Genomic DNA, 24,523 nt, shown 5'->3' with positions numbered 1-24,523 from the left:
TTCAGTATTCACTATGGAAAAGGATCATGGCGATTGTAGGGATGACTTGCAGCAGACTGAAAAGCTTGAGCATGTAGATATTAAGAAAGAGGATGTGCTGGAGCTTTCAGAAAGCATCAAGTTGGATAAGTCACCAGGACCGGATGAGATGTACCCCAGGCTACAGTGGGAGGTGAGGGAGGAGATTGCTGAGCCTCTGGCAATGATCTTTGCATCATCAATGGAGACAGGAGAGGTACGGAGGATTGGAGGGTTGCGGATGTTGTTCCCTTATTCAAGAAAGGGAGTAGAGATAGCCCAGGAAATTATAGACCAGTGAGTCTTACTTCAGTGGTTGGTAAGTTGATGGAGAAGATCCTGAGAGGCGGGATTTATGAACATCTGGAGAGGTATAATATGATTAGGAATAGTCAGCATAGCTTTGTCAAAAGCAGGTCATGCCTTACGAGCCTGAATGAACTTTTTGAGGATGTGACTAAACACAATGATGGAGGAAGAGCAGTAAATGTAGTGTATATGGATGTCAGCAAGGCATTTGACAAAGTACCCCATGCCAGGCTTATTGGGAAAGTAAGGAGGCATTGGATCCAAGGGGAAATTGCTTTGTGGATCCAGAATTAGCTTGCCCACAGAAGGTAAAGAGTGGTTGTAGACGGGTCATATTCTGCATGGAGGCCGGTGACCAGTGGTGTTCCTCAGGGATCTGTTCTGGGACCCCTACTCTTTGTGATTTTTATAAATGACCTGGATGAAGAAGTGGAGGGATGGGTTAGTAAATTTGCTGATGACACAAAGGTTTGGGGTGTCGTGGATAGTGTGGAGGGCTGCCAGAGGTTACATTGATGGGATGCAAAATTGGGCTGAGAAGTGGCAGATGGAGTTCAACCCAGATAAATGTGAGGTGGTTCATTTTGGTAGGTCAAATATGAAGGCAGTATTTAGTACTAATGGTAAGACTCTTGGCAGTGTGGGGGATCAGAGGGATTTTGGGGTCTGACATAGGACACTCAAAACTACCGCGCAGTTTGACTCTGTGGTTAAGAATGCATATGGTGCATTGGCCTTCATCAATTGTGGGATTGAGTTTAGGGGCCGAGAGGGAATGTTACAGCTATATGGGACTCTGGTCAGACCCCACTTGGAGTACTGTGCTCAGTTCTGGTCACCTCACTACAGGGAGGATATGGAAACCATTTAAAGAATGCAGAGAAGATTTACAAGGATGTTGCCTGGATTGGGGAGCATGCCTTATGAGAATGGGTTGAGTAAACTCACCCTTTTCTCCTTGGAGCCATAGAGGATGAGAGGTGACCTGATAAAGGTGAGTAAGATGATGAGAGGCATTGATCGTGTGGATAGTCTGAGGCTTTTCCCAGGGCTGAAATAGCTAACACGAGAGGGCACAGTTTTAAGGTGCTTGGAAGTAGGTACAGAGGAGATGTCAGGGGTAAGTTTTTTACGCAGAGATTGGTGAGTACGTGGAATGGGCTGCCAGCGCCAGTGGTGGAGGTGGATATGATAGGGTCTTTTAAGAAATTCCTGGACAGGTACATGGAGCTCGGAAAAACAGAGGGCTATGGATAACCCTAGGTAATTTCTCAGGTAAGGACATGTTCAGCACAGCTTTGTGGGCTGAAGGGCCTGTATTACGCTGTAGGTTTTCTAGGTTTCTATGTAAACTTTATACCAAATTTAAAAATTCCCCATCACCCATCTAAAACCTGTACCAAATTTAAAATTTCTCCATCACCCATCTTAACCTTCTACCACATTAAATCTACGGCCACAAATCATTATTAATGGGAAAGGATCATTTCTGTTCACCCCACTACGGGCTGTCAGAACCACCCACTGGGGGTCTGCCACGAACGCCCTGCGGCGGGGGCATCGGAACAACCCCAATAGGGGCCGTCACTATCAGAGTACGTCCATCTCAGTGAAGACTCCCCTTAATCTTCGATGTTCTCAATAAAAAATTAATAAAATTCTGATAATTTGATACTGACAAGTGTAAGGTGATTAATTTTGGGAGGTCTGGGTGGAGGGTGAGGTGATTAATTTTGGGAGGTCTGGGTGGAGGGGAAGGTGATTAATTTTGGAAGGTCTGGGAGGAGGGGAAGGTGATTAATTTTGGGAGGACCGGGTGGAGGGGAAAGACTGCTCACAGCATGTTTATACTTTCTACAAGGAAGCTGCCTGCTTGGAAATTCTTACAGAGAGGGAAGGGAGGAGCTGTTTGAGAGACAAATGGTATTCAGCACAGGGAGATAAATAGAAGGTCAGATGATAGACCTGGAGACACATGGTTTTGGACACTGAATGAGCTTTGTTGTGCCCATAGAAAAGGTGGGTTTTGGAGGATCGATCAGTGGCTCTTGCAGTGTGAAAAAGGCGTGACCGGTGGGGAGTTATTTGTGTGGGCAACCCTCACCTGGGTTGATGATTTCACCACAGAAGAACGGTCCACTTTGTTGTGGTCACGGTCAGTGACTTCTGAAGGATTTCGGAGGACAACAGGAAGATTGACGGCGTCAGCTCACCTGAAGACTCAAATATCTATCTATCTATCTCCCTTTCCCTCTCCCTCTCCCTCCATCACTACTCAATTAAATACCCTGAACTCAACTTTACGCATCATCGTAAGACTATCTATTTACCCCTAGACTTGAAGCTTGGTTTTCATATATTTCCACACTTACTGATATACTTAATCGTTGCTAACCTGTTTGATATATCTGATTTCATAGTTTGATATCTGATTGTGTAGTTAACTAATAAATACCATTTGTTAACAGCAATACCAGACTCCAAAGTGTTTTCCATCTCTGCTGGATCTTTAACCCGTCACAGGGTTCGTGACACAGATTACAGGGAAAGTGCGGTGCAGGCAGACAATAAGGTGCAAGATGATAACAGGTGGATTGTGAGGTTAAGGGTCCACCTTTCATGACAAAGCAGACACTGCTCTTCTCTCCAAAGTACTGATATTCCAGGTCCTCATCCAGAAAGTTGTCTGGCTACATCATTGTGTGGTACGGAAGCTGCAAGGCGTCAGACTGCAAAACCCTACAGAGGACAGTAAAAACCCCACAGAGGACAATAAAACCCTACAGAGGACAGTAAAACCCTACAGAGCACAGTAAAACCCTACAGAGGACAGTAAAAACCCTACAGAGGACAGTAAAACCCCTACAGAGGACAGTAAAATCCTACAGAGGACAGCAAAAACCGCCAAGAGGATCACCGGGGTCTCCCCCCCACCCCCCCCCCATTGTTGACATTTACCTGGAGCTTTGCGGACAAAGGGCCTGAACATTGTGGAGGATTCCTGACACCCATTCCACAATCTCTCTGACCCACTACCGTCAGGAAGGAGGTTCAGGAGCATCAGGATTAGGACTGGCAGACTGGGTGACAGCTTCTTCCCTCAGGCTGGGAGACTAATGAATACCCTGTCATCACTGAGATCTCATCACTAGGACGGAGAGCTGTTTACCTGTGCTGCACACTACATGTATTTTGAATTATATTTTATTAACTTATTTGTGGTAATATTTTGTTTGATGTGTTGTGTGTGTGATGTTTTGTGGGTGCACAATGGTCGAGAGGGAATTTTTTTTGTCATCTGACTACATATAGACAATCAAACTTGACCTTGAATTGTGTGAAATTTCTGTGATGTTAGCAACTTTGGCGATGGGAACCTGAAGTTGCTATGTTGGCAGCAGCACATTTCGAATGATCTTGCCGAAGGGTCTCGGCCCGAAACGTCTTCCTAGAGATGCTGCCTGGCCCGCTGCGTTCACCAGCAACTTTGATGTGTATTGCCCGCGTTACCTTTTCTGGCTTTAGGATTGCATCAGATTACCGCTAGATGGCGCCTGCAGCCAACGGTGATGATATGCAGACAGCTGACAAAACTACTAGACTTCTCCGCAATGTGCTTCTCCTGAACATTGATCAACTGCAGCCTATAAATCTCTCCTTTACAGATGTACTGTTGAGCCGCCTGAACAATCTGGTCCTTCTGCAATCTCCTGGGTGCCTTACGGAACGGCGATCTCGAGCAGCAGGGCTTGAGGGATACGATTAAATATTCCCGTTTCAGCCGGATACAGCTGAGAATCACAACTGCTTCCAAGGTCTGTATAGTTAATAAAGATGTCTTAATGCGATTGAATAAACTATGGCTGCTTAAAACCAATGGAAACAATGCTGACTGTGGCCGGACTTCTCACTGGATTCCACGTAGGAAATGTGGCTGCGGGTCAGGGATACAAGTGCGTTTAAGCAAACTCCCAATATCTTGCTGGTGAACGTGCAGTCTCTGGTGAATAAAATTGATTATCTCAGAGCTGTGGTGCTGAATCAGAGGGACATTAGGACCGTGTGTGTCCTTTGTTTTACAGAATCCTGGTCAACCCCTTCCGTACCGGATGCAGTGATTCAGAGCGACGGGTTTACGATACACCATCAGGATAGATCTATAGAGTCTCTCAAAAGCAGAGGTGGAGGAGTATGCCTCATGATCAATTCTTCTTGATGCACAAATATATCAGTGCTGTCCCAATTCTGCTCAACAGACCTAGAATATCCCGTAGTTAAGTACCATACTTTTTACCTACCACGGGAGTTCTCTGGGGTCATTTTGGTAGCGGTATACATTCTGCAATGTCAAGCAGGCTTTAGAAGTTTAGATGATCTGAGTAATGGGATCAACAGGGATCAGAGGGAGGAGAAGATGGCAGTGCAATGCAATGCGCGCAGCTGTTCCGAATGATATTGTAATGTGTTAACTAGGGGGCCGTGCACAATCCGGATTTGATGGAGACAGCCGTGAGAAGCACGGAGAAACACCTGGAGAAGCTTCTGAAATGCCTGCTTCGCTGCCGCTGCGCAATCAAGAATCTCCGGAGACGAAGGCCCCAAATCCTCGGCTTTGCGTATCGCCTGTTGCCGGGGCCGGGGCTGAAGTGCTCGGCAGAGATGGTGCTCGGTGCTCGGTGCCCGGGGTCGGAGAGCTGGTCAGAGGCTCGAAGTTTTCGGACTGTGGTCGGATGCTTCCAGAATGCTGCATCGGCAAGTTTGCGGTGCTGGAGGTTTACCGTCTGCGTGAGATGATGGGACTTTCGAGAGACTCTGAGACGTTTACCATGCCCATGGTCTGTTCCTACCAAATTACGGTATTGCTTTGCACTGTTGTAACTATATGTTATAATTATGTGGTTTTTGTCAGTTTTTCAGTCGGTTTGTCATGTGTTTCTGTGATATCATTCTGGAGAAACATTGTATCATTTCTTAATGCATGCATTATTAAATGACAATAATCTAAAATCTAATCTAACATGCATGAAACATGAAACAGCAACCCCCCCAAAGCCTTCTCCATCGTTTTGGGAGATCTTAACCAAGCCAGTGTGAAAAAATCACTAAGCAATTTCCATCAACAGAGCACTTGCAATGCCAGAGGAAACAACACACTGGACCATTGCTACACAACCTCCAGAGTGCCTGCTGTGCTGTTCCACGCCCTCACTTCAGGAAGTTTGATCACCTGGCTGTACTTCTACTCCCTCAGTATCGGCAGAGACTGAAGACTGCAGCACCAGCAGTGAGGACCAAGGAGGTTTGGACAAGGGAAGCATAGGAGTGCCTACAGGACTGCTTTGAATCGATGGACTAGACTGTATTCAGGGATTCACCTTCGAACCTGGATGAGTATGCTGCAGTTGTTACCGCCTTCATTAAAACCTGAGTGGATGAGTGAGTGCCGACAAATACTTACTGTACATTCCCAAACCAAAAGCCCTGGATGAACCAGGAGGTATATCGTCTGCTGAAGATTAGATCTGTGGTACTCAAGTCTGGCGACCCAGGTCTGTACCAGAAAACCAGGTATGATTTGAGGAGGGCTATTTCAAGGGTGAAGAGACAATTTCGATTGAGGTTGGAGATGGCATTGGATGCACAGCAACTCTGGCAGGGTTTGCAAGACATTACTGCCTACAAAGTGAAACCCAATAGCATGAATGGCAGCGATGCTTCACTACCAGATGAACTCAGCGCCTCCTATGTCTGCTTTGGAACGGAGAATATAACTGCAGCTGTGAAGATCCTTGCTGCACCCGGTGACCCTGTGATCTCTGTCTCAGAGGCCGATGTTAGGCTGTCTTTAAAGAGGGTGAACCCTTGCAAGGCAGCAGGTCCCGATGGAGTACCTGGTAAAGTTCTGAAAACCTGTGCCAACCACCTGGCAGGAGTACTCAAGGACATTTTCATCCTCTCACTGCTACTGGCGGAAGTTCCCACTTGCTTCAAAACAACAATTATACCAGTGTCTAAAAAGAATAATGTGAGCTGCCTTAATGACTACCGCCTGGTACCACTCACATCCACAGTGATGAAATGCTTTGAGAAGTTGGTCATGACTAGACTAAGCTCCTGCCTCAGCAAGGACCTGGACCCATTGCAATTTGCCCATCGCCACAATAGGTCAATGGCATATACAATCTCAATGGCTCCTCACACGGCCTAAGACCAAATGGACAACACAAACACCTATGCCAGGATGCTGTTCATTGACTATAGCTCAGCATTTAATACTATCAATCCCACAATCCTCATTGATAAGTTACAGAATCTGGGCCTCTGTACCTCCCTCTGCAATTGGATCCTCGACTTCCTAACTGGAAGACCACAATCTGTGTGGATTGGTGATAGCATCTCCTCCTCACTGAAGATCACCTCAGGGATGTGTGCTTAGCCCACTGCTGTACTCCCTCCATACCTATGACTGCTTGGCTAAATATAGCTCAAGTTACAATCTATAAATTGTAGACAATTGTTGAAGGCACACTCTCAGTGATTCTTCCCCTCTGCCATCCGATTCCTAAATGGACATTGAACCCTTGGACACTACCTCACTTTTTAAAAATATATAATATTTCTGCTTTTTGCACGATTTTTAATCTATGCAATATACATACACTGTATAAAATATACTGAATAAGTTTACTTTTTTTTCTATATTATGTATTGCATTTAAATACTGCTACTAAGTTAACAAATTTCACATCACATGCCGGTGATAATAAACCTGATTCTGATTCTGGGGGATTTGTCGTGAACGAGCGGAGAGTGTGGCTATGGTCGTTGCTGGGGGTGGCTGCGTTGATTCCTAATAGCGGAACACGAACCCCATTGTTGACTCCATTGCTCTGTGCCAACTAAAGCATCCAGCAAGATAAAAACCGAGGACGGGAGCGCAAAGCGAACAGGGGTCCTGCTGCCTGTGTTGGACTGGTCTTTTCTTGCCGCTGCCGTCGGGCGGGTGGTGCTGGAGTTTTGGGTCCCACACTGCCAGGTTGGTGAGGAGTCGTTGCCCAGCAGCCATTGGGCTCCTAGACGGGCCTTGCTCTGTGGTTCGTGTTTCATGTCGCATTGTTTTACTATTTGGGCGATTTGATCAAGGCAGTTCAGTGCTGAACAGATTCAATGGCTGTGGTCTGCGACCATTGCGCTCCTAGACGGGCCTCATTGCCTCAGCGGCGTGAGCTCACTTTCGGGGACTCTGCAGTTAATGTTCTGTGAGCTATTTGTTTGTAGAATTTGCTCTTTCTTCCCACAGTGGGTGTTTGACACTGAGCTCTTCTTCCACCACCTCCGTCTCTGAGCCTGTTTCTTTGGCAAGGACTCCCCACCCTTCATCGATGACTCTTTCTGCCATCTTCAATCCTCCTTCTCTTCCTGACCACCCTGCCCTGGTCTTCTGCCTGCTCTGGACCTTTTCATTGCCAACTGCCGACGGGGCATTAACCATCTTGACTTTACTCTCTCTTATTCCAACTTCACTCCTAACAACTCCCTTGTCCATTTGCCTCTCCCCACTGATCTCCCTCCTGGCACTTATCCTTGCAAGTGGAACAAGTGCTACACCTGCCCCTACACCTCCTCCCTCACTACCATTCAGGGCCCCAAACAGTCTTTCCAAGTGAGGCGACCCTTCACCTGTGAGTCTGTTGGGATCATTTACTGTGTTCAGTGCTCCCGGTGTGGCCTCCTGTACATTGATGAGACCCAACGTAGACTGGGAGATCACTTCGCCAAGCATCTACGCTCTGTCCACCAGAATAAACGGGATCTCCCAGTGGCTACTCATTTAAATTCCACTTTCCATTCCCATTCCGATATGTCTACCCACGGTCTCCTCCACTGTCGCAATGAGGTCACACTCAGGTTGGAGGAGCAACACCTTATATTCCATTGGGTAGCCTGCAACCTGATGGCATGATGATCAATTTCTCAAACTTCCAGTAATGCCCACAAACCCCTCCCCTCTCCATTTCCCATCCCCTTTTCCCTCTCTCACCTCATCTCCTTGCCTGCCCATCGCCTCCCTCGGGTGCTCCTTCCCCCTTTTCTTTCTTCCATGGCTGTCTGTCTCATTTGCCAATCAACTTCCCAGCTCTTTACCTCATCCCTCCTCCTCCCGGTTTCACCCATCACCTTGTGTTTCTCTCTCCCTTCCTCCACCTTTTAAATCAACTCACTTTTAATCACTTTTTTCTCCAGTCCTGCTGAAGGATAAAACCCTTCTCATCCTGAAGTGTCGACTGTACTTTTTTCCATAGATGCTGCCTGGCCTGCTGAGTTCCTCCAGCATTGTGTGTGTGTGTGTGTGTGTGTGTGTGTAAATAACAGGCTCTTTGTTTTGTGGCTGTGGGAAGACAAAGCTCAGGGCTCTACACAGTATACATACTTTGATAATAATTATAACCATATAACAATTACAGCACGGAAACAGGGCATCTCGGCCCTTCTAGTCCGTGCCGAACTCTTACTCTCACCTAGTCCCACCGACCTGCACAGAGTAATTTTGTACTTTGAAATTTGATCAACAGCAACTTTGGGTTCAGATGTATTTACAGTATTTACATTGGTACATAACACTGGGGCCAGCCCGCCAGTATCACCTCGCGTTCTGGTACCACCGTAGCAGCTCCTGGGGCCCTCGCCAAAGCTGCTGCACGCCGCAGACGCTTCACAATAGACAATAGATGCAGGAGTAGGCTATTCGGCCCCTTGAGCCAGCACCGCCATTCACTGTGATCATGGCTGATCATCCACAATCAGTATCCAGTTCCTGCCTTCTCCCCATAACCTTTGATTTATCTTTAAGAGCTCTTTCTTGAAAGCATCCGGAGACTTGGCCTCCACTGCCTTCTGGGGCAGAGCATTCCATATATCCACCACTCTCTGGGCGAGATCAGCACCTTGGAGAGAGCCGGCTCTGGACCTCACAGTCTTGCTGGTTACGACCTCGCACCTTGCTGTGCAGCGGCTCTGCACGGTGCCGTGTAGCGGCTCTGCACTTGCTCGGTACAGTAACTGTGCTGTTTTATCGTTTTCCCCAGTGCTACCTGGAAGCACTGTGCAATGATCCGATCTGTGGGAACGGGACGCAAGGCGGCTTTTCACCGAAACACATGCTGAGTGCTGGGGGAACTCAGCAGGTCGGGTGGCCTGAGGAAGGAAATGAACCTTTTCGGGACGAGACCGCACTCTGTCCCGGCGCGTTTAACGATAGACTCATTACCCACCCCAATTCTCCTGGGTCCTCCCGGGACGGCACTTCGGTCCTCCCACCGAGCGGCGGCGCTGTGGCCGCCCGGCCCCGGGGAGGCGGGGTTGTGGTGGTGCTGTGTGTGCGGAGCGGGAGGGAGAATCCGGGGAGCGGAGCCGGGGGGAAGAGTCCGGCGGCCGGGCCCAAGCTCCAGTAAGAAACCTCGGCCTCGGGAATCTGGCGGCCGCTTCGCTTCGGGTGAAGGGAACGACGCGTCGGGGGAGGTCTCCATGGGAACGGGGCGGCCCCGCCCCTTGACCCTGTCCTGGGGTCAGGGTCGTTCATCCCAGAAGTGGAGGCCTGGGCAGTTGAGGGAAGGGGAGAGGTCCTCTGGAATTCTTTTCCCGGGAGAGGGTGAAGGGTGAAGCATCATCTGGCAGAGGTTTTAAAAAGCTGGGGTTAGCGCTCATGTATGAGGAGCTGTGGGCCTGGACTCGCCGGAGTTTAGAGAATGGGGTAGAGTGGAGGGGCAGAAATGTCTCCTGTAGTGGGGGGCGTGTAGGACCAGAGGGAGAACGATGAAGGAGTTTCTGTGCAGAGGGAGCTGGATATATGAAATGAGCAGCCAGAGGAAATGGTAGAGACAGATACAATTATGATGTAGAAAAGATACCTGGAGAAGTGCATGCATGTGATTTCAAATTAATTTCTTGTCATAATGGCCAAAAGTGCAGTGAAATTCCTTCCTCACATAAACTCACAGAGTGGACAGGACATCTTCAAAACCTGATGCCACAAAAAGGCAGCATCCACCATAAAAGACTCACATCACCCAGGACATGCCCTCTTCTCACTATTACCATCAGGGAGGAGGGACAGGAGCCTGAAGGCACACACTCAACGATTCAGGAACAGCTTCTTCCCCTCTGCCATCAGAATTCTGAATGGACAGTGAAGGCATGAACACCTCCTCACTATGTACTTCTGTTCTCACCATGTTTTTCTCTTCTTGTTGCTCTGTTCCTGCACTAATTATTCAATTTAATTTATTTACACACAATTTATCACTTTTTATGCACTCCTTCTTTAATTTTTTAGAGATATTTCTTATTCTAATTTATAGATTTGTATTATATTGCAGTAGAGGAGGATGTTGATGGACATAGTGGAAGGGGAATGAGAAGTAAATTAAAATCACTGGCCACTGGGAGATCTCACTTCTCCTGGCGGACAGAGCGTAGGAGCATCTATGCTCCGTGTGCCAAAGCAAGTGGGATCTCCCAGTGGCCACCCATTTTAATTCCACTTCCCATTCCCCTTCCGATATGTCCATCAACGTCCTCCTCTACTGTCGCGATGAGGCCACACTCAGGTTGGAGGAGCAACACATTATATTCTTTCTGGAACACTCACAACAAGCTGGAGGAACTCAGCAGATCGGGCAGCATCCGTGGAAAAGATCGGTCGACGTTTTGGGCTGGAACCCTTCGTCAGGACTCTTTCTGGGTAGCCTCCAACCTGATGGCGTGAACGTCGGTTCCTGGAACTTTCTGTAATGCCCCCCCTTCACCATTCCCCATTCCCTTTCCCCTCTCTCACCTTATCTCCTTGCCCGTCCATCGCCTCCCTCTGGTGCTCCTCCCCACTTTTTGCTTGTCCATGGCCTTCTGTCCTCTCCTATCAGATTCCCTCTTCTCCAGCCCTGGATCTCTTAAATCAATCAACTTCTCAGCTCTTTACTTCACCCCTCCCCCTCTAGATTTCACCTGTCACCTTGTGTTTCTTTCTCCCTTCTCCCACCTTTTAAATCTACTCATCTTTTTTTCTCCAGTCCTGCCGAAGGGTCTCGGCCCAAAACGTCGATTGTACTCTATTCCAGAGATGCTGCCTGTCCTGCTGAGTTCCTCCAGCACTGTGTGTGTGTGTGTTGATGAGTATTGACAATGCCCTGGGACACCTGTCTTGTAAAGACATGGCCTCTAAGACAGCAATAACAAACAACATCTGTAGAAAAATTAGCCCAGAACGATCGTGATGATAGAAACACCATGATCGCCCACGTCATGCGACACAGCACACGATGATGATGATGATATGAACGTTATATAAAAAGGAATTACAGCTGTGTGGCAAAGACGGCGATGTGCATGGAGCATTTCAGTTACCGCGCGGCTGAGAGGGGAGAGGGAACTGTGACTGGCCAGGGTGGCAGGCACGCTGTGAGCAGGGACTAGGTGGAAGGAAGTGATGAGCCAGGGATGGTCTGAATCAGACACCTCTCTCGCATCCCCTTACCAGTGAGGCTACCATGATCTCAGACTCCTAACTCCAACACTTGAGAATTTCTTTGTGCACGATGTGAGGGTCAGTGAGTTCGGGGGATGGTCTGTGAGGGTCAGTGAGTTCGGGGGATGGTCTGTGAGGGTCAGTGAGTTCGGGGGATGGTCTGTGAGGGTCCGTGAGTTTGGGGGATGGTCTGTGAGGGTCAGTGAGTTTGGGGGATGGTCTGTGAGGGTCAGTGAGTTCGGGGGATGGTCTGTGAGGGTCAGTGAGTTCAGGGGATGGTCTGTGAGGGTCAGTGAGTTCAGGGCATGGTCTGTTAGGGTTGGTGAGTTGTGGAGATGCTGTGTTGGGGTTTGTGAGTTTTGGACATTCTGTGTTGGTGCTGGAACATGGCGACACTTGTGCACTGACCCCAGCTCATACTTGGACTGAGACATCACGTCACCTGCGAATGGGTTGGGGGTCATCTGTTGTATTCAATGGTCCCAGTGCAGCCTCCTCTAAATTGCTGAGGCATTTCATAAATTGGGGTCTGCTTCATTGAACTCCATCTGTGGAAAGTGGAATTTCCTGATGGCCAAACAGTTTAATTCCTATCCCCATTCCCAATCCCAATCCCATTCCCATTCCGACTTGTCCATCCATAGACTGCCATGATGAGGCCACTCTCAGGCTGGAGGAACAACACCTTGTATTCTATCTAGGTAGCCTCCAACCTGATGGCAGGAACATCAATTTGCCTTTCCGGTCAACTTCATTTCTGTCTCCCTTTCCCTCTTCATCGATTCTCCAGTCTGACCTCTTCCCTGTTGTCTTCACCTGCCTATCAGCTCCCCTGACACCCCTCCTCCTCCCCTTTCCCCCATGGTCCACTCTCCTCTCCTATCAGATTCCTCCTTCTTCAGCCCTTCACCCTTTCCACCTATCACCTCCCAGCTTCTTACTTCATCCCCTGCCTCGCCCCACCCAGTTAGCTTCACCTATCACCTTGTTGTAGCTTCTTCTCATTCCCCTCACCACACCTTCTTATTCTGGCATCTTCCGCCTTCCTTGCCAGGCCTGAAGAAGGATCTCAGCCAGAAATGTTGACTGTTTATTCTTCTCCATCACTGCCGCCTCAGCTGTGGAGTTCCTCTGGCATTTAGTGTCAGCGAGTGAACCAGGGGGGCTTTAACGTGATCTGATTGTTCCCTGGACGCCTCTTGAGACTGTCCTTTTATTTCCAGAGTGGTTGGTGATTAGAGAAGCTGTCCTTGCACTCCTGCTTCAGTCGTTTGTGTCCCAAGGCCCTCTGGCTTCCGGATTGGCGTTGGCTTTATAACTGGTCAGAGATGGGACCCCAGAGGCTGGTGCCCCAAGAGAAGGACTGGGCCTTAGCGGCCACCAATGTCCTGCTCTTCATCGTGTCCTTGGTGGCATTTCAACGTGCTGGTAAGGTGAGTCCATGTGTTGTCGCCAATCAACAGGGTTGTGAAAACTTGCACTGGTTCCTCTATCGTACTGTATTTACTTGTCCTACACGGAGAAGAGCCTGGACTGTTTTACATTTTTACACAGCATTGTCGATGGATACCAGTACTGACCAATTGGTGACCTTGTGTAGTTCAAAGTACATATACAATCACGGTATCAATCCTTCTCTTCCCTGCGAGTCAGCTCCTTACAGGCAGCCACAAAGCAAAGAAACCCAGTAGAACCCATTCAATCAAAAGAAGACCATCGGACACCCATTGTGCAGAGAGGAAAACAAATGGGGCAAACAATAAAAGTAAGCAAATAGCATTCAGAAGTGAAATTCTGGAGTACCTTATGCTGCTACGTCAACCTTTCAGGTTGCCTCGAGAATTCATGCCTGTTTTTATTACAGCTGTGTCCGTCCCACCACAGGCTGATACCAACCTGGCTCTCAATGAACTTTCAAAACCATCAGTCTGCTTGAAACCACACACCCAGGGGCTGCTTTCATCATCGCTGGAGACTTTGACCAAGCCTCACTGACCACAGCTCACCCGAACTTCTGCCCACCCGTTGAGGTGAGCACACAGGTGAGCATACTCGACCACTGCTACTCTCCCCTCGGCAACGCCTACAAAGCACTTCTCTGCCCTCCATTCGGAAAGTCTGACCATCCCTCCATCTTGCTCCTGCCCACCTACAGGCAGAAACTGAAACAGGAAACGGCCGTGGTGGAAACCATCCACCGCTGGTCCAACCAATCGGACTCAATGTTACAAAACCACTTTGATAGCACCACCTGTGAGAACATCTCTGAATACACGGAGGTGGTCACAAACTTCATTTGGAAGTGCATTGAAGATATTGTCCCCCAAAATCGGTCTGGGTCTACCCAAACCAGAAGCCTTGGGTAAATAGTTCACTGTGTGTTGCTCTCAGCGCGAGGGACAAAGCCTTTGCCTCTGGAGGGCAGCAGGCGCTCAGGAGGTGCCGCTGTCATTTACGTAGAGCCATCAAGGTGGCAAATGGCAACACAGACAAAATCCAGTCACAACTCTGCGGCGTACACATCACGGAAGATCTCACCTGGGCTGTACACATCAACTTTGTGGCAAAAAAAAACACAACAGCATCTCTTCCACCTGAATAAGTTTGGCATGGGTTCCCAAATCCTCAAGACCTTTTAAAGGGACACCGTCGAGAGCATCCTGACTGGCTGTGTCACTGCCTGGTATGAAAACGGCACCAAGCTTGATCGCTGGGCACTGCAGAGAGTGGTACGGACAGCACAGATCATCTGTGGATGTGAACTTCCCTCCACTGAGGACATTTACAGCAGCAGGTGCAAAAACAAGGCCTGGAAAATCATCGGGGACACCGGTCACCCCAACCATAAACTGTTTCAGCTGCCTCTGTCCGGCAAACGGTACCACAGCACTAAAGCCAGCACCAACAGGCTACAGGACAGCTTCTTTCTACAAGCCATTAGACTTATAAATCCACACGTCTGTACATTGTGACGGAGTCATAACAGAAAGACTTTTACTCCCTCACGTTGTGGGCACGTGGCTAAGTGGTTAAGGTGCTCGTCTAGTGATCTGAAAGTTGCTAGTTTGAGCCTCAGCTGTGGCAACTTGTTTGTGTCCTTGAGCAAGGCACTTAACCACACATTGCTCTAGTGTCTGTGCGAGGAGTGGCGCCCCACACAGACTTCCAATCTGCACCTTGTAAGGCATGAAAATGCCCGACGCAGGCCTCTCATGGTCTGAGTTGGCGTTCCCTCTTTCCCTACGTTGTGGGATGGATGTAAGATTTAAATAAATTCTAAATTCGAAGTTTCAGATTCCTGTGCAAAAGTCTCAGGCACACATATTTAGAGTTCGTGTGTCTCAGCCTTTTGCACAGTACTGTATTTGTCAAAGTGGAGTGGAGAGCGGGGACGTAAATCTGGCGGGAGCAAAGGATGTTGGGAATGGCAAGAGTGGACCAACACGGGAGAGGAGAGGACAGGGACGGGGGTGGATGGGGTAGCACCAGCCTGAAACAGTAGGCAAGGTCATTCGATTCCAAACAATTGGTTTATTGATCATTACAGAATGTCCCTGTGCTGTTTCCCGCTCCCTCCCCTCTCCCTTCCCCTTTCCCAACCATGAATCCCCTCTCCCCACCCCCTCCCCACTCTCCGTCCACAATAGCGACCCATATCTGAATCAGGTTTATCATCGCTCGCATATGCCATGAAATTTGTTTTTTTTTGTGGCAGCAGTACATTGCAATATGTAAAATTACAGTATTGTGCACTCTAGTTACAATGCCTATAAAGAGTATTCACCACTCCCCCACGGAAGTTTTCATGTTATATTGTTTTACAACATTGAATCACAGTGGTTTCTTTGACACTGATCAACAGAAAAAAATTCTTTCATGTCGAAGTGAAAACAGATTTCTACAAAGTGATCTAAATTAATTACAAATATAAAAACACAAAATAATGGATTGCATAAGTATTCACCCCCTTTAATATGGCACACCAAATCATCACTGGTGCAGCCGATCGGTTTTAGAAGTCACATAATTAGTTAAATGGAGATCATCATGTGCAGTCAAGGTGTTGCAATTGATTGTGATAAAAGTACACTTTTATCTGGAAAGTCCAGCTGCTGGTGAGTCAGTATCCTGGCAAAAACTACACAATGAAGACAAAAGAACACTCCAAACAACTCCGCGAAAAGGTTATTGAAAAGCACAAGTCAGGAGATGGATACAAGAAAATTTCCAACTTACTGAGTACCCCTTAGAGTACAATTAAGTCCATCATCAAGAAATGGGAAGAATACGGCACAGCTGTAAATCTGCCTAGAGCAGGCTGTCCTCAAAAACTGAGTGACCGTGCAAGAAGGGGACTAGTGAGGGAGGCCACCAAGAGACCTATGACAACTCTGAAGGAGCTACAAGCTTCAGTGACTGAGATGGGAGAGACCGCATACAACAACTGTTGCCCAGGTGCTTCACCAGTCGCAGCTTTATGGGAGAGTGGCAAAGAGAAAGCCGCTGTTGAAAAACATGCACCTGAAATTTGGGCTAGAGTTTGCCAGAAGGCACGTGGGAGACTCTGAAGTCAGCTGGAAGAAGGTTCTATGGTCTGATGAAACCAAAACTGAGCTTTTTGGTTATCAGACTAAATGCTATGTTTGGTGTAAGCCAAACACTGCACAACATCAGAAATATACCATCCCTACCGTGAAGCATGGTATTGGCTGCATCATGCTGTGGGGATGCTTCACTGCAGCAGGCCCTGGAAGGTTTGTGAATGTAGAGGGTAAAATGAATGCAGCAAATGTGACGAAAAACCAAGTTATCAGAAGATTGATGCTAATGAGAGAGAGATAAGGGAGACAATGGAGAAACGTTCAAAATGTTAATGAGAGAGACGGGAGAGATTAACGAGAAAGAAACACATTTCAGAATATTGACAGACCGGTTGCTTTGAACCTGAACTGTTTGAAGTTTGATGGACAGGCGATACCCCAGCAGGGGGATAAAAAGAACAGGTTCGCTAAGGCACGACCCACACCACGAGATCACGACATAACGAGACCCTGGAAGAGCGGTGTGCCCCCACAAGTTGGTGGGAGTTTGGAGGTCTGGTTCGAGGGAACCGACCATAGACTCACGGTGAAAAGGTACGATCGGCGGGAACCTGGTGTGTGTGTCCGCCCTTGCCTGGGTGCCGGGTTCACCGCGGAAGAACGGTCGTATCTGGAACGGAGGGGTCACAGTCGGTGACCACAGCAGGATAGAAGACATGAAAGGGTCCGCCCGAAAGCCAACTGCGAAGAACATCAAAGGTCTGCTTGAATCAAAATTTGCATCTCTCTCTCTCTCCAACGGCACAACAGCGATTACTGCGAACTGTACTAAGCTGAACTGAACTCTGCGTCACTTGAGACTGATCATTTTACCCCTAAACTGCGATAGAGCTTGGTTGATTCCTATTACCCTAGTTCTGTGTACATGTGTGTTTTATCATTGCTAACCTGTTGCATTTATATCCTTACGTTTAGAGTACTGTGTTACTTATTTCTTTAATAAAACTTTTTTAGTTTGTAGTAAACCAGACTCCAACTAGTGGTCCATTTCTGCTGATTTGGCAATCCAGTTACGGGTTACGTAACACAAAATACAGGGAAATCCAGGAGGAAAACCTGATGCAGCCTGCACGAGAACTGTGACTTGGGAGAAGATTTGTTTTCCAGCAAGACAATGACCCCCAAGCATAAAGCCAAAGTTACACAGGAATGGCTTAAAAACAACAAAGTTAATGTCCTGGGGTGGCCAGTCAGAGTCCAGATCACAATCCAATTCAGAATTTGTGGCTGGACTTGAAAAGAGCTGTTCACTCATGATCCCCATGCTATCTGACAGAACTTGAGCAGTTTTGTAAAGAAAAAAGGGGAAAAATTAGTGTCCAGATGTGAAAAGCTGATGGAGACCTGTCCACACAGACTCAAGGCTGTAATTGCTGCCAAAGGTGCATCTACTAAATACTGACTTAAAGGGAGTGAATTCTTATACAATCAATTACTTTGTGTTTTATATTTGTGATTAATTTAGATCACCTTGTAGAGATCTGTTTTCACTTTGACATGAAAGAGTCTTTCTGTTGATCAGTGTCAAAAGAAGCCAAATTAAATCCACTGTGATTCAATGTTATAAAGCAGGGGTCCCCAACCTTTTTTGCACCGCGGACCAGTTTAATATTGACAATATTCTTGTGGACCGGCCGACCGGGGGGGGCGGGGGCGGGGATGGCGGTCAAGTAGGGTTAAACTCACCTCAACATGTCTTTTACAGTTAGGGTTGCCAACTTTCTCACTCCCAAATAAGGGGCAAAAGTAGCAGTCAAATCCCAGGACACTTTACCCCAGGAAAGGCTATCGTAACCATGAAGCCTTGCACGGGCACCTGTGTGCGCATGCGCGTACATGCCAATTTTTCCCCCCACAAATCAGTTTTGCCTTCATCTTCCTGACTATACTGTACATACATTATTTCTACTTTATATAGGCTGTGCATTTATCAGGTCATTCCTGCTTTTACTATATGTTAGTGTTATTTATTTTCGGTTTTATGTGTTATTTGGTATGATTTGGAGGGTTTTTTTGGGTCTCGTAATGCTCAAAAATGTTTCCCATATAAATTAATGGTAATTGCTTCTTCACTTCACGCCATTTCGGCACGAAAGGCTTCATAGGAACGCTCTACCTTAGCGGGGGAAATACGGGACAATGGCCATCCCGTATGGGACAAACCAATTTATCCCAATATACGGGATGTCCCAGCAAATACGGGACAGTTGGCAACCCTGTGTTCAAGTTCAACAGTGCGTGATAGGGAATGAGGAAAGGTGCAGCTGACTCATACCGTTTCCTCACGGTCCGGTTGCGCATGCTTTGCGGCCCGGTACTGGTCCATGGCCCGGTGGTTGGGGATCGCTGTTGTAAATCAGTAAGGCATGAAAACTTCTAAGGGAGGTGAATACTTTGCTTAGGCTCTGTGTACCTATGTGCCTATGACTTTGCAAAATACTGTACAATCCTTGAAAGTAAGTCCACTCATAGCCCTGTGAGACAGTGTCAGTGTGGGTGGAGGGGGGAGAGTGTAAGGGGTTGATATCACACTCTCCCTCACTCTCTGATAGCCCTGTGGAACAGTGTCAGTGTGGGGAGGGGGGAGAGTGTAAGGGGTTGATATCACACTCTCCTTCACTCTCTGATAGCCCTGTGAGACAGTGTCAGTGTGGGGAGGGGGTTGTTAAGAGGTCAATACCACTCATTCTCTCTCTCCCCTCCCGTTTCTCCGCAGGTGAACCTGGGCTCGGCTGCCGCCTTCCTCCTGCAGGTGTGTGCGGCATTCCTGGGCGCGGTCTGCTGCTGCACCGGGGACGTGGCATCCGTCCTGTGCCAGAGTCAGCGAGAGGTGGCCTGGGCCTCCACTGTCCTCGGCCCAGCCCTGTTCGCCTTCGCCTTCCACTGGACTCACCGCGACCGGCTGGCCGCCAACTTGGTGCTGACCGGCGCTCTCCTGGCCGCCGCCTGCTCGGACCCGCTGGCCAGAGGCAGCCAGAGTCCGGCCGTCCGAGCCGCCGTGGCCGCGGCTCTGCTCTCCGTCCTCACCGGCAGTCTCTTCACCGTCAACAGCTGGGGGGTGGCCGGCAGTGTGCTTGGCCTGCTGTCGGGCGAGCTCCCTCCCGCCGGGCCGCTGTGCCTCGGGAGCCCCTGTGTGCAGAACCTGCTGCTGGCGGCCAGCACTGTGGCACTGCAGTGGGCACTGGGGGCACAGGACAGCGCTGAGCTGCTGTGACCTGCTCATCACTCGGGTGCATGTTTGGGGGGGCTTCAGTCACATGGCAGTGAGCATGACGCTGTTACACCTCTGGGAATCCCAACGTTCGGGGTACATCTCCGGCCTCCCCCTGTGTCTGCGTGTCCTTCCCGTGTGCACGCGGGCTTGCTCCCACAGTTCGGTCAGTGTGCCGGTTCACTGTAAACGGTCCTGTGGGTAAGCTGTCGTTAAACGGATGGCAGGCATTCGCCTGCTCCATGCTGCATTTCTAAATAAATTAATTACCAAATCAAATCAGCATCGCATCTCCTGGAGCGGTCCCTGACCGCTCACACTGCAGTGGGCATAAGACATAGAGGAATTAGGCCATTCAGCCCATCGAGTCTGCTCCGCTATTCCATCATGGCTGATCCCAGACCCATTCAACCCCGTACAGCTTTCTCACCATAACATTTGATGCCCCAATCGATCAGGAAACTATGAACTTCCTCCTTAAATATACCATTGGACATGGCCTCCACCACAGTCGGTGGCAGAGCATTCCACATATACACTACTCTCTGGCTAAAAAAATTCCTCCTTATCTCTGTTGTAAAGGGCCGGCCCTCAATTTTGAGGCTTTGCCCTCTAGTTCTGGATACCCCCACCACAGGAAACATCCTCTCCACATCCACCCTGTCTGGTCCTTTCAACATTCGGTAGGTTTCAATGAGATTCCCCCCCCCCACCCCAACATTCTTCTAAATTCCAGTGAGTACAGGCCCAAAGCTGCCAAACGCTCCTCATATGTTAACCCCTTCATTCCCAGAATTATCCACGTGATCCTCCTCTGGACTCTCTCCAGTGACAACACATCCTTTCTGAGATATGGGCCCAGAACTGTTGACAGTACTCCAAGTACGGCCTGACTAGTGTCTTATAAAGGCTCAGCATTATCTCCTTACTTTTACATTCTATTCCCCTTGAAATAGATGCCAACATTGCATTTGCCTTCTTTACCACAGACACACTGTAAATTAACCTTCTGGGAGTCTTACACAAGGACTCCTAAGTCCCTCTGCACCTCTGATGTTTGAACCTTCTCCCCATTTAGATGGTAGTCCACACTATTGTTCCTTTTACCAAGATGATTGTCATAGATTGGGTTCTATCACTTTGTTTGTCCATTCTTCCAATTTGTCTAAGTCCTATACAATCACATTGCTTCCTCAGCACTACCTACTCCTCCACCTATTCTCCTCCCTTCTGAAAGAGTGGAGTGACATTTGCAATCTTCCAGTCCTCTGGGACCATGCCAGAGTCAAGTGATTCTTGAAAGATCATGACCAATGCATCCGTTTTCTCTTCAGCATCCTCTTTCAGGAATCTGGGATGTAGTCCATCTCGCCCAGGTGACTAATCCACCTTAAGGCCCCAGGTTTTGTCTAGCACCTTTTGTAGTAGCAATGGCACTCACACCCGCTCCCTGACACTCACAGACCTCTGGCACACTGCTAGTGTCTTCCACAGTGAAGGCTGATGCAAAGTACCCGTTAAGTTCATCTGCTATTTCTTTGTCCCCCATTGCTACCTCACCAGGATCATTTTCCAGTGGTCCAATATCAACTCTCACTTCCTTTTTGCCCTATATAACTGAAAAAACTTTTAGTATCTTGCTTTATATTATTGACTAGTCTGCCGTCATCCCCACCAGTATCCCCCTCCAATCCACCTGGGCAAGCTCCTGTCTCATGCCTGTGCAATTCCCTTTATTCCATTGCAATACTACATGTGACTTGTGCTTCTCCCTCTCACTTCGCAGTTTGAATTCAATCACATTCTTGTCCGCTATGCCATTGTGACCCTCAATGCATGGAGCAGCCTCCAGATCTCCACACTTACCAGAACCGAGCTGGTGTGACCCACTCCTCGTTCCCATGCCATCGCGGGGACACTTCCCGCGGACTGCCGTGGGCTCTGGGCGCACAGGCCAGCGGTGAGCGGGCGTGATCTGTTGCTCATCGCTACTCGCGTGGCGGCCTGCAGACCCCTGACCCCCACGTATCTGAATGGGAGTGACCCAGCCCCGTCGTAACAGGTGACCGGCCTCCCTCACTCTGAGCCGCTGCCACCCGCTCCTCATCCCCATGGCATGTCCTGGAGCAGCCCCCGGATCTCCGACCCCAGTCGGCACGCAGCCAGAGTAACACACTGGTCACCACAGAGTGTGGAGCATCTGCAAGGTCTCTGTCCGTAACTGAACAACGTGACCCACTCTTCACGCAAATGCATCTTTCGGAGCCGCTTCCAGATCCGTAGTGAGCGCACAGTGCATTGCAGAGCTGGCGCGACTCTCCGCTCACCGCCACTCTTGGAACAGCCTCCAGATCCCCAATCCCACACTCACACAACTGGACTGACCCGAGGATCATCGCTTTGCAAAGTTCAAGGTAAAACTTTTTTATCGTAGTACGCACGTCACCACATACCACTTTTCTTCCCTAAGATGGCGGCGCGTTCGAATGCAGCAGCCAACCAAAGGTACACACATCAAAGTTGCTGGTGAACGCAGCAGGCCAGGCTGCATCTCTAGGAAGAGGTACAGTCGACGTTTCAGGCCGAGACCCTTCGTCAGAGATGCTGCCTGGCCTGCTGCGTTCACCAACAACTTTGATGTGTGTTGCTTGAATTTCCAGCATCTGCAGAATTCCTGTTGGCAGCCAACCAAAGGTACACTTTTCATTTTAAAATGTGTTTTTTATGATGGTAAGACTATACGCCAGAAACTAGGGGAACAGCAGGCATATCGCATCAGAGATCTGGTCATGGTTCAGTCACCGGCCGGGGTGTCGAAGGAGCAGGTGGGCAGCCGGAGAAGGAGAAGCCGGTGGATGGGCTGGAGAACGTTCGGAGGATCTACCTGGGTTCAGACCATGTTGCTAATCGAAGACATCAGAGTTGGTGCTCGAAATCAGCGTGCAGTGTAACTGTTAGTGACAGTCTTGGATGTTTCTCTTGTGATCGCAAGGTCCTGTTGGACATTGATAACGTGAGATACTGCAGGCCTATTTCCCTCGTTTGATGGGGAGACAGGCAACGAGGCAGCAGCATGACCTTGGTTGTAGCGAGGGCAAGGTGGCAAGTGGGCTAACCTGCTACTGCAATCCAGGTGAGATGACGCTGGAGGTGGTGTAGCATGGAGTCTCTGCTCAGTTGGGATCTGGCCTTTCCTGTCAGTGCTGCCCCCAGTGTTCGACTGGCAGAAGGACAGGCTAGGTTGCCGGGAACTGTACCATCTATCTGCATGTCGCTCAGGGACTTGGACTATAAACGTGCTTTTTTTTGGTATAATGATGTGTGTTTATTTCTCTCTCACTACTTTGAATGAATGTTATGCACCTGAGACCCAGAGGAACGGTGGGTCCACGTTCGAATGTATCCACGTATGTTCTGAATGATAATTAAATTTAATTTGATATGAACTGCAGGACACACAACTGAAAAACTCCTGGTCTGAATGATAATTAAACTTAATTTGATATGATGTTTCTGCGGGATTACATAGCAAATCTATAGAACAGTAGCTGTAAACTAAACAAACTGTGCAAGTGCAGATAAAAATAAACAGCAATAAATAACAAGCATGAATTAACAAGGTAACAGGGTCCTTAACTGAGTGCAGCTATCCCCTTTTGCTCAGGAGCCTGATGGTTGAGGGGTGGTAGCTGTTCTTGAACCTGGTGGTCTGAGTCCTGAGGCTCCTGTACCTTCTACGCGATGGCAGCAGTGAGAAAAGAGCATGGCCTGGGTGGTGAGGATCTCTGATGATGGATGCTGCTTTTCTACGGCAACATTTCATGTAGATCTGCTCAATGGTTGGAAGGGGTTTACCCGTGATGTTCTTGGTCGAATCCACTAGCTTTTGTAGGAATTTCCGCTCAAAGACATTGGTGTTCCCGTGCCTGGCCGTAAAGCGGCCCGTCAGCACCGCACATCTATAGATGTGGAGCACCTGCAGATTTTTGTCTGTAACCTGACCCACTCCTCAATCTTCGTGGACTACAGGAGGAATGGAGACAGGCTAACCCCTACTGACAGAAATAGATCTGGGATTGAGAGGGTGAACAGCTTTAAGTTCCTCGGCATCGACATCACCAATGATCTCACGTGGTCTGTACATACTGGCTGTGTGGTGAAAAAAGCCTCTTTCTCCTCAGACGGTTGAGGAAGTTTGGTTTGGGCCCCCAAATCCTAAGAACTTTCTGCAGGGGCACGATTGAGAGCATCCTGACTGGCTGCATCACTGCCTGGTATGGGAACTGTACCTCCTTTAATCCCAGGATTCTGCAGAGAGTGGAGCCGACAGCCCAGCGCATCTGTGGATGTAAACTTCCCACTATTCAGGACATTTACAAAGACAGGTGTGTGAAAAGGGCCCAAAGGATCATTGGGGACCCGAGTCACCCCAACCACAAACTGTTCCAGCTGCAACCATCCAGGAGAAAGTACCGCAGCATAAAAGCGAGGACCAACAGGCTCCGGGACAGCTTCTTCCACCAGGCCATCAGACTGATTAATTCATGCTGATACATTTGTATTTCTATGTTATATTAACTATCCTGTTGTACACACAGGACTCCGTATTACTGTAGATTGCACATTTAGACAGAGACGTAACGTAAAGATGTTTACTCCTCGTGTCTGTGAAGGATGTAAGTAATAAAGTCAATTCAGTTGAACTCCTCATTCCCACGGCATCTCATGGAGCAGCCTCCAGACATTCAACCCCGCGCACCGCTGCAGGCACTGGACTTACAGGGCAGAGCTGAGCCGGGGAGTCGGCGGGTCAGCCGCGGACCAAGTGCCCGGGTTTCTGTCCGGGATGTGGACTCCGAGTGC

The 24,523-nt window shown here is 48.7% G+C and overlaps 1 protein-coding gene across 1 annotated transcript; it reads left to right on the top strand.

Moving 5' to 3' along the window:
• The first annotated feature begins 9,700 nt into the window (after positions 1–9,700).
• LOC140194810 (transmembrane protein 276-like) lies at positions 9,701–22,170 on the top strand. Its single transcript, XM_072252092.1, has 3 exons — positions 9,701–9,775; positions 13,072–13,281; positions 19,166–22,170. The coding sequence occupies exons 2-3, from the start codon at positions 13,177–13,179 to the stop codon at positions 19,661–19,663; spliced, it is 603 nt and encodes a 200-aa protein (XP_072108193.1). The 5' UTR covers positions 9,701–9,775; positions 13,072–13,176; the 3' UTR covers positions 19,664–22,170.
• Positions 22,171–24,523: the final 2,353 nt, after the last annotated feature.

This window comes from Mobula birostris, chromosome 3, assembly GCF_030028105.1.
Source record: "Mobula birostris isolate sMobBir1 chromosome 3, sMobBir1.hap1, whole genome shotgun sequence".
In the NCBI taxonomy this organism is placed as follows: Eukaryota; Metazoa; Chordata; class Chondrichthyes; order Myliobatiformes; family Myliobatidae; genus Mobula; species Mobula birostris.
Note: the sequence above shows the minus strand (reverse complement) of the source record. Positions and strands in the feature narration are given on the sequence as shown.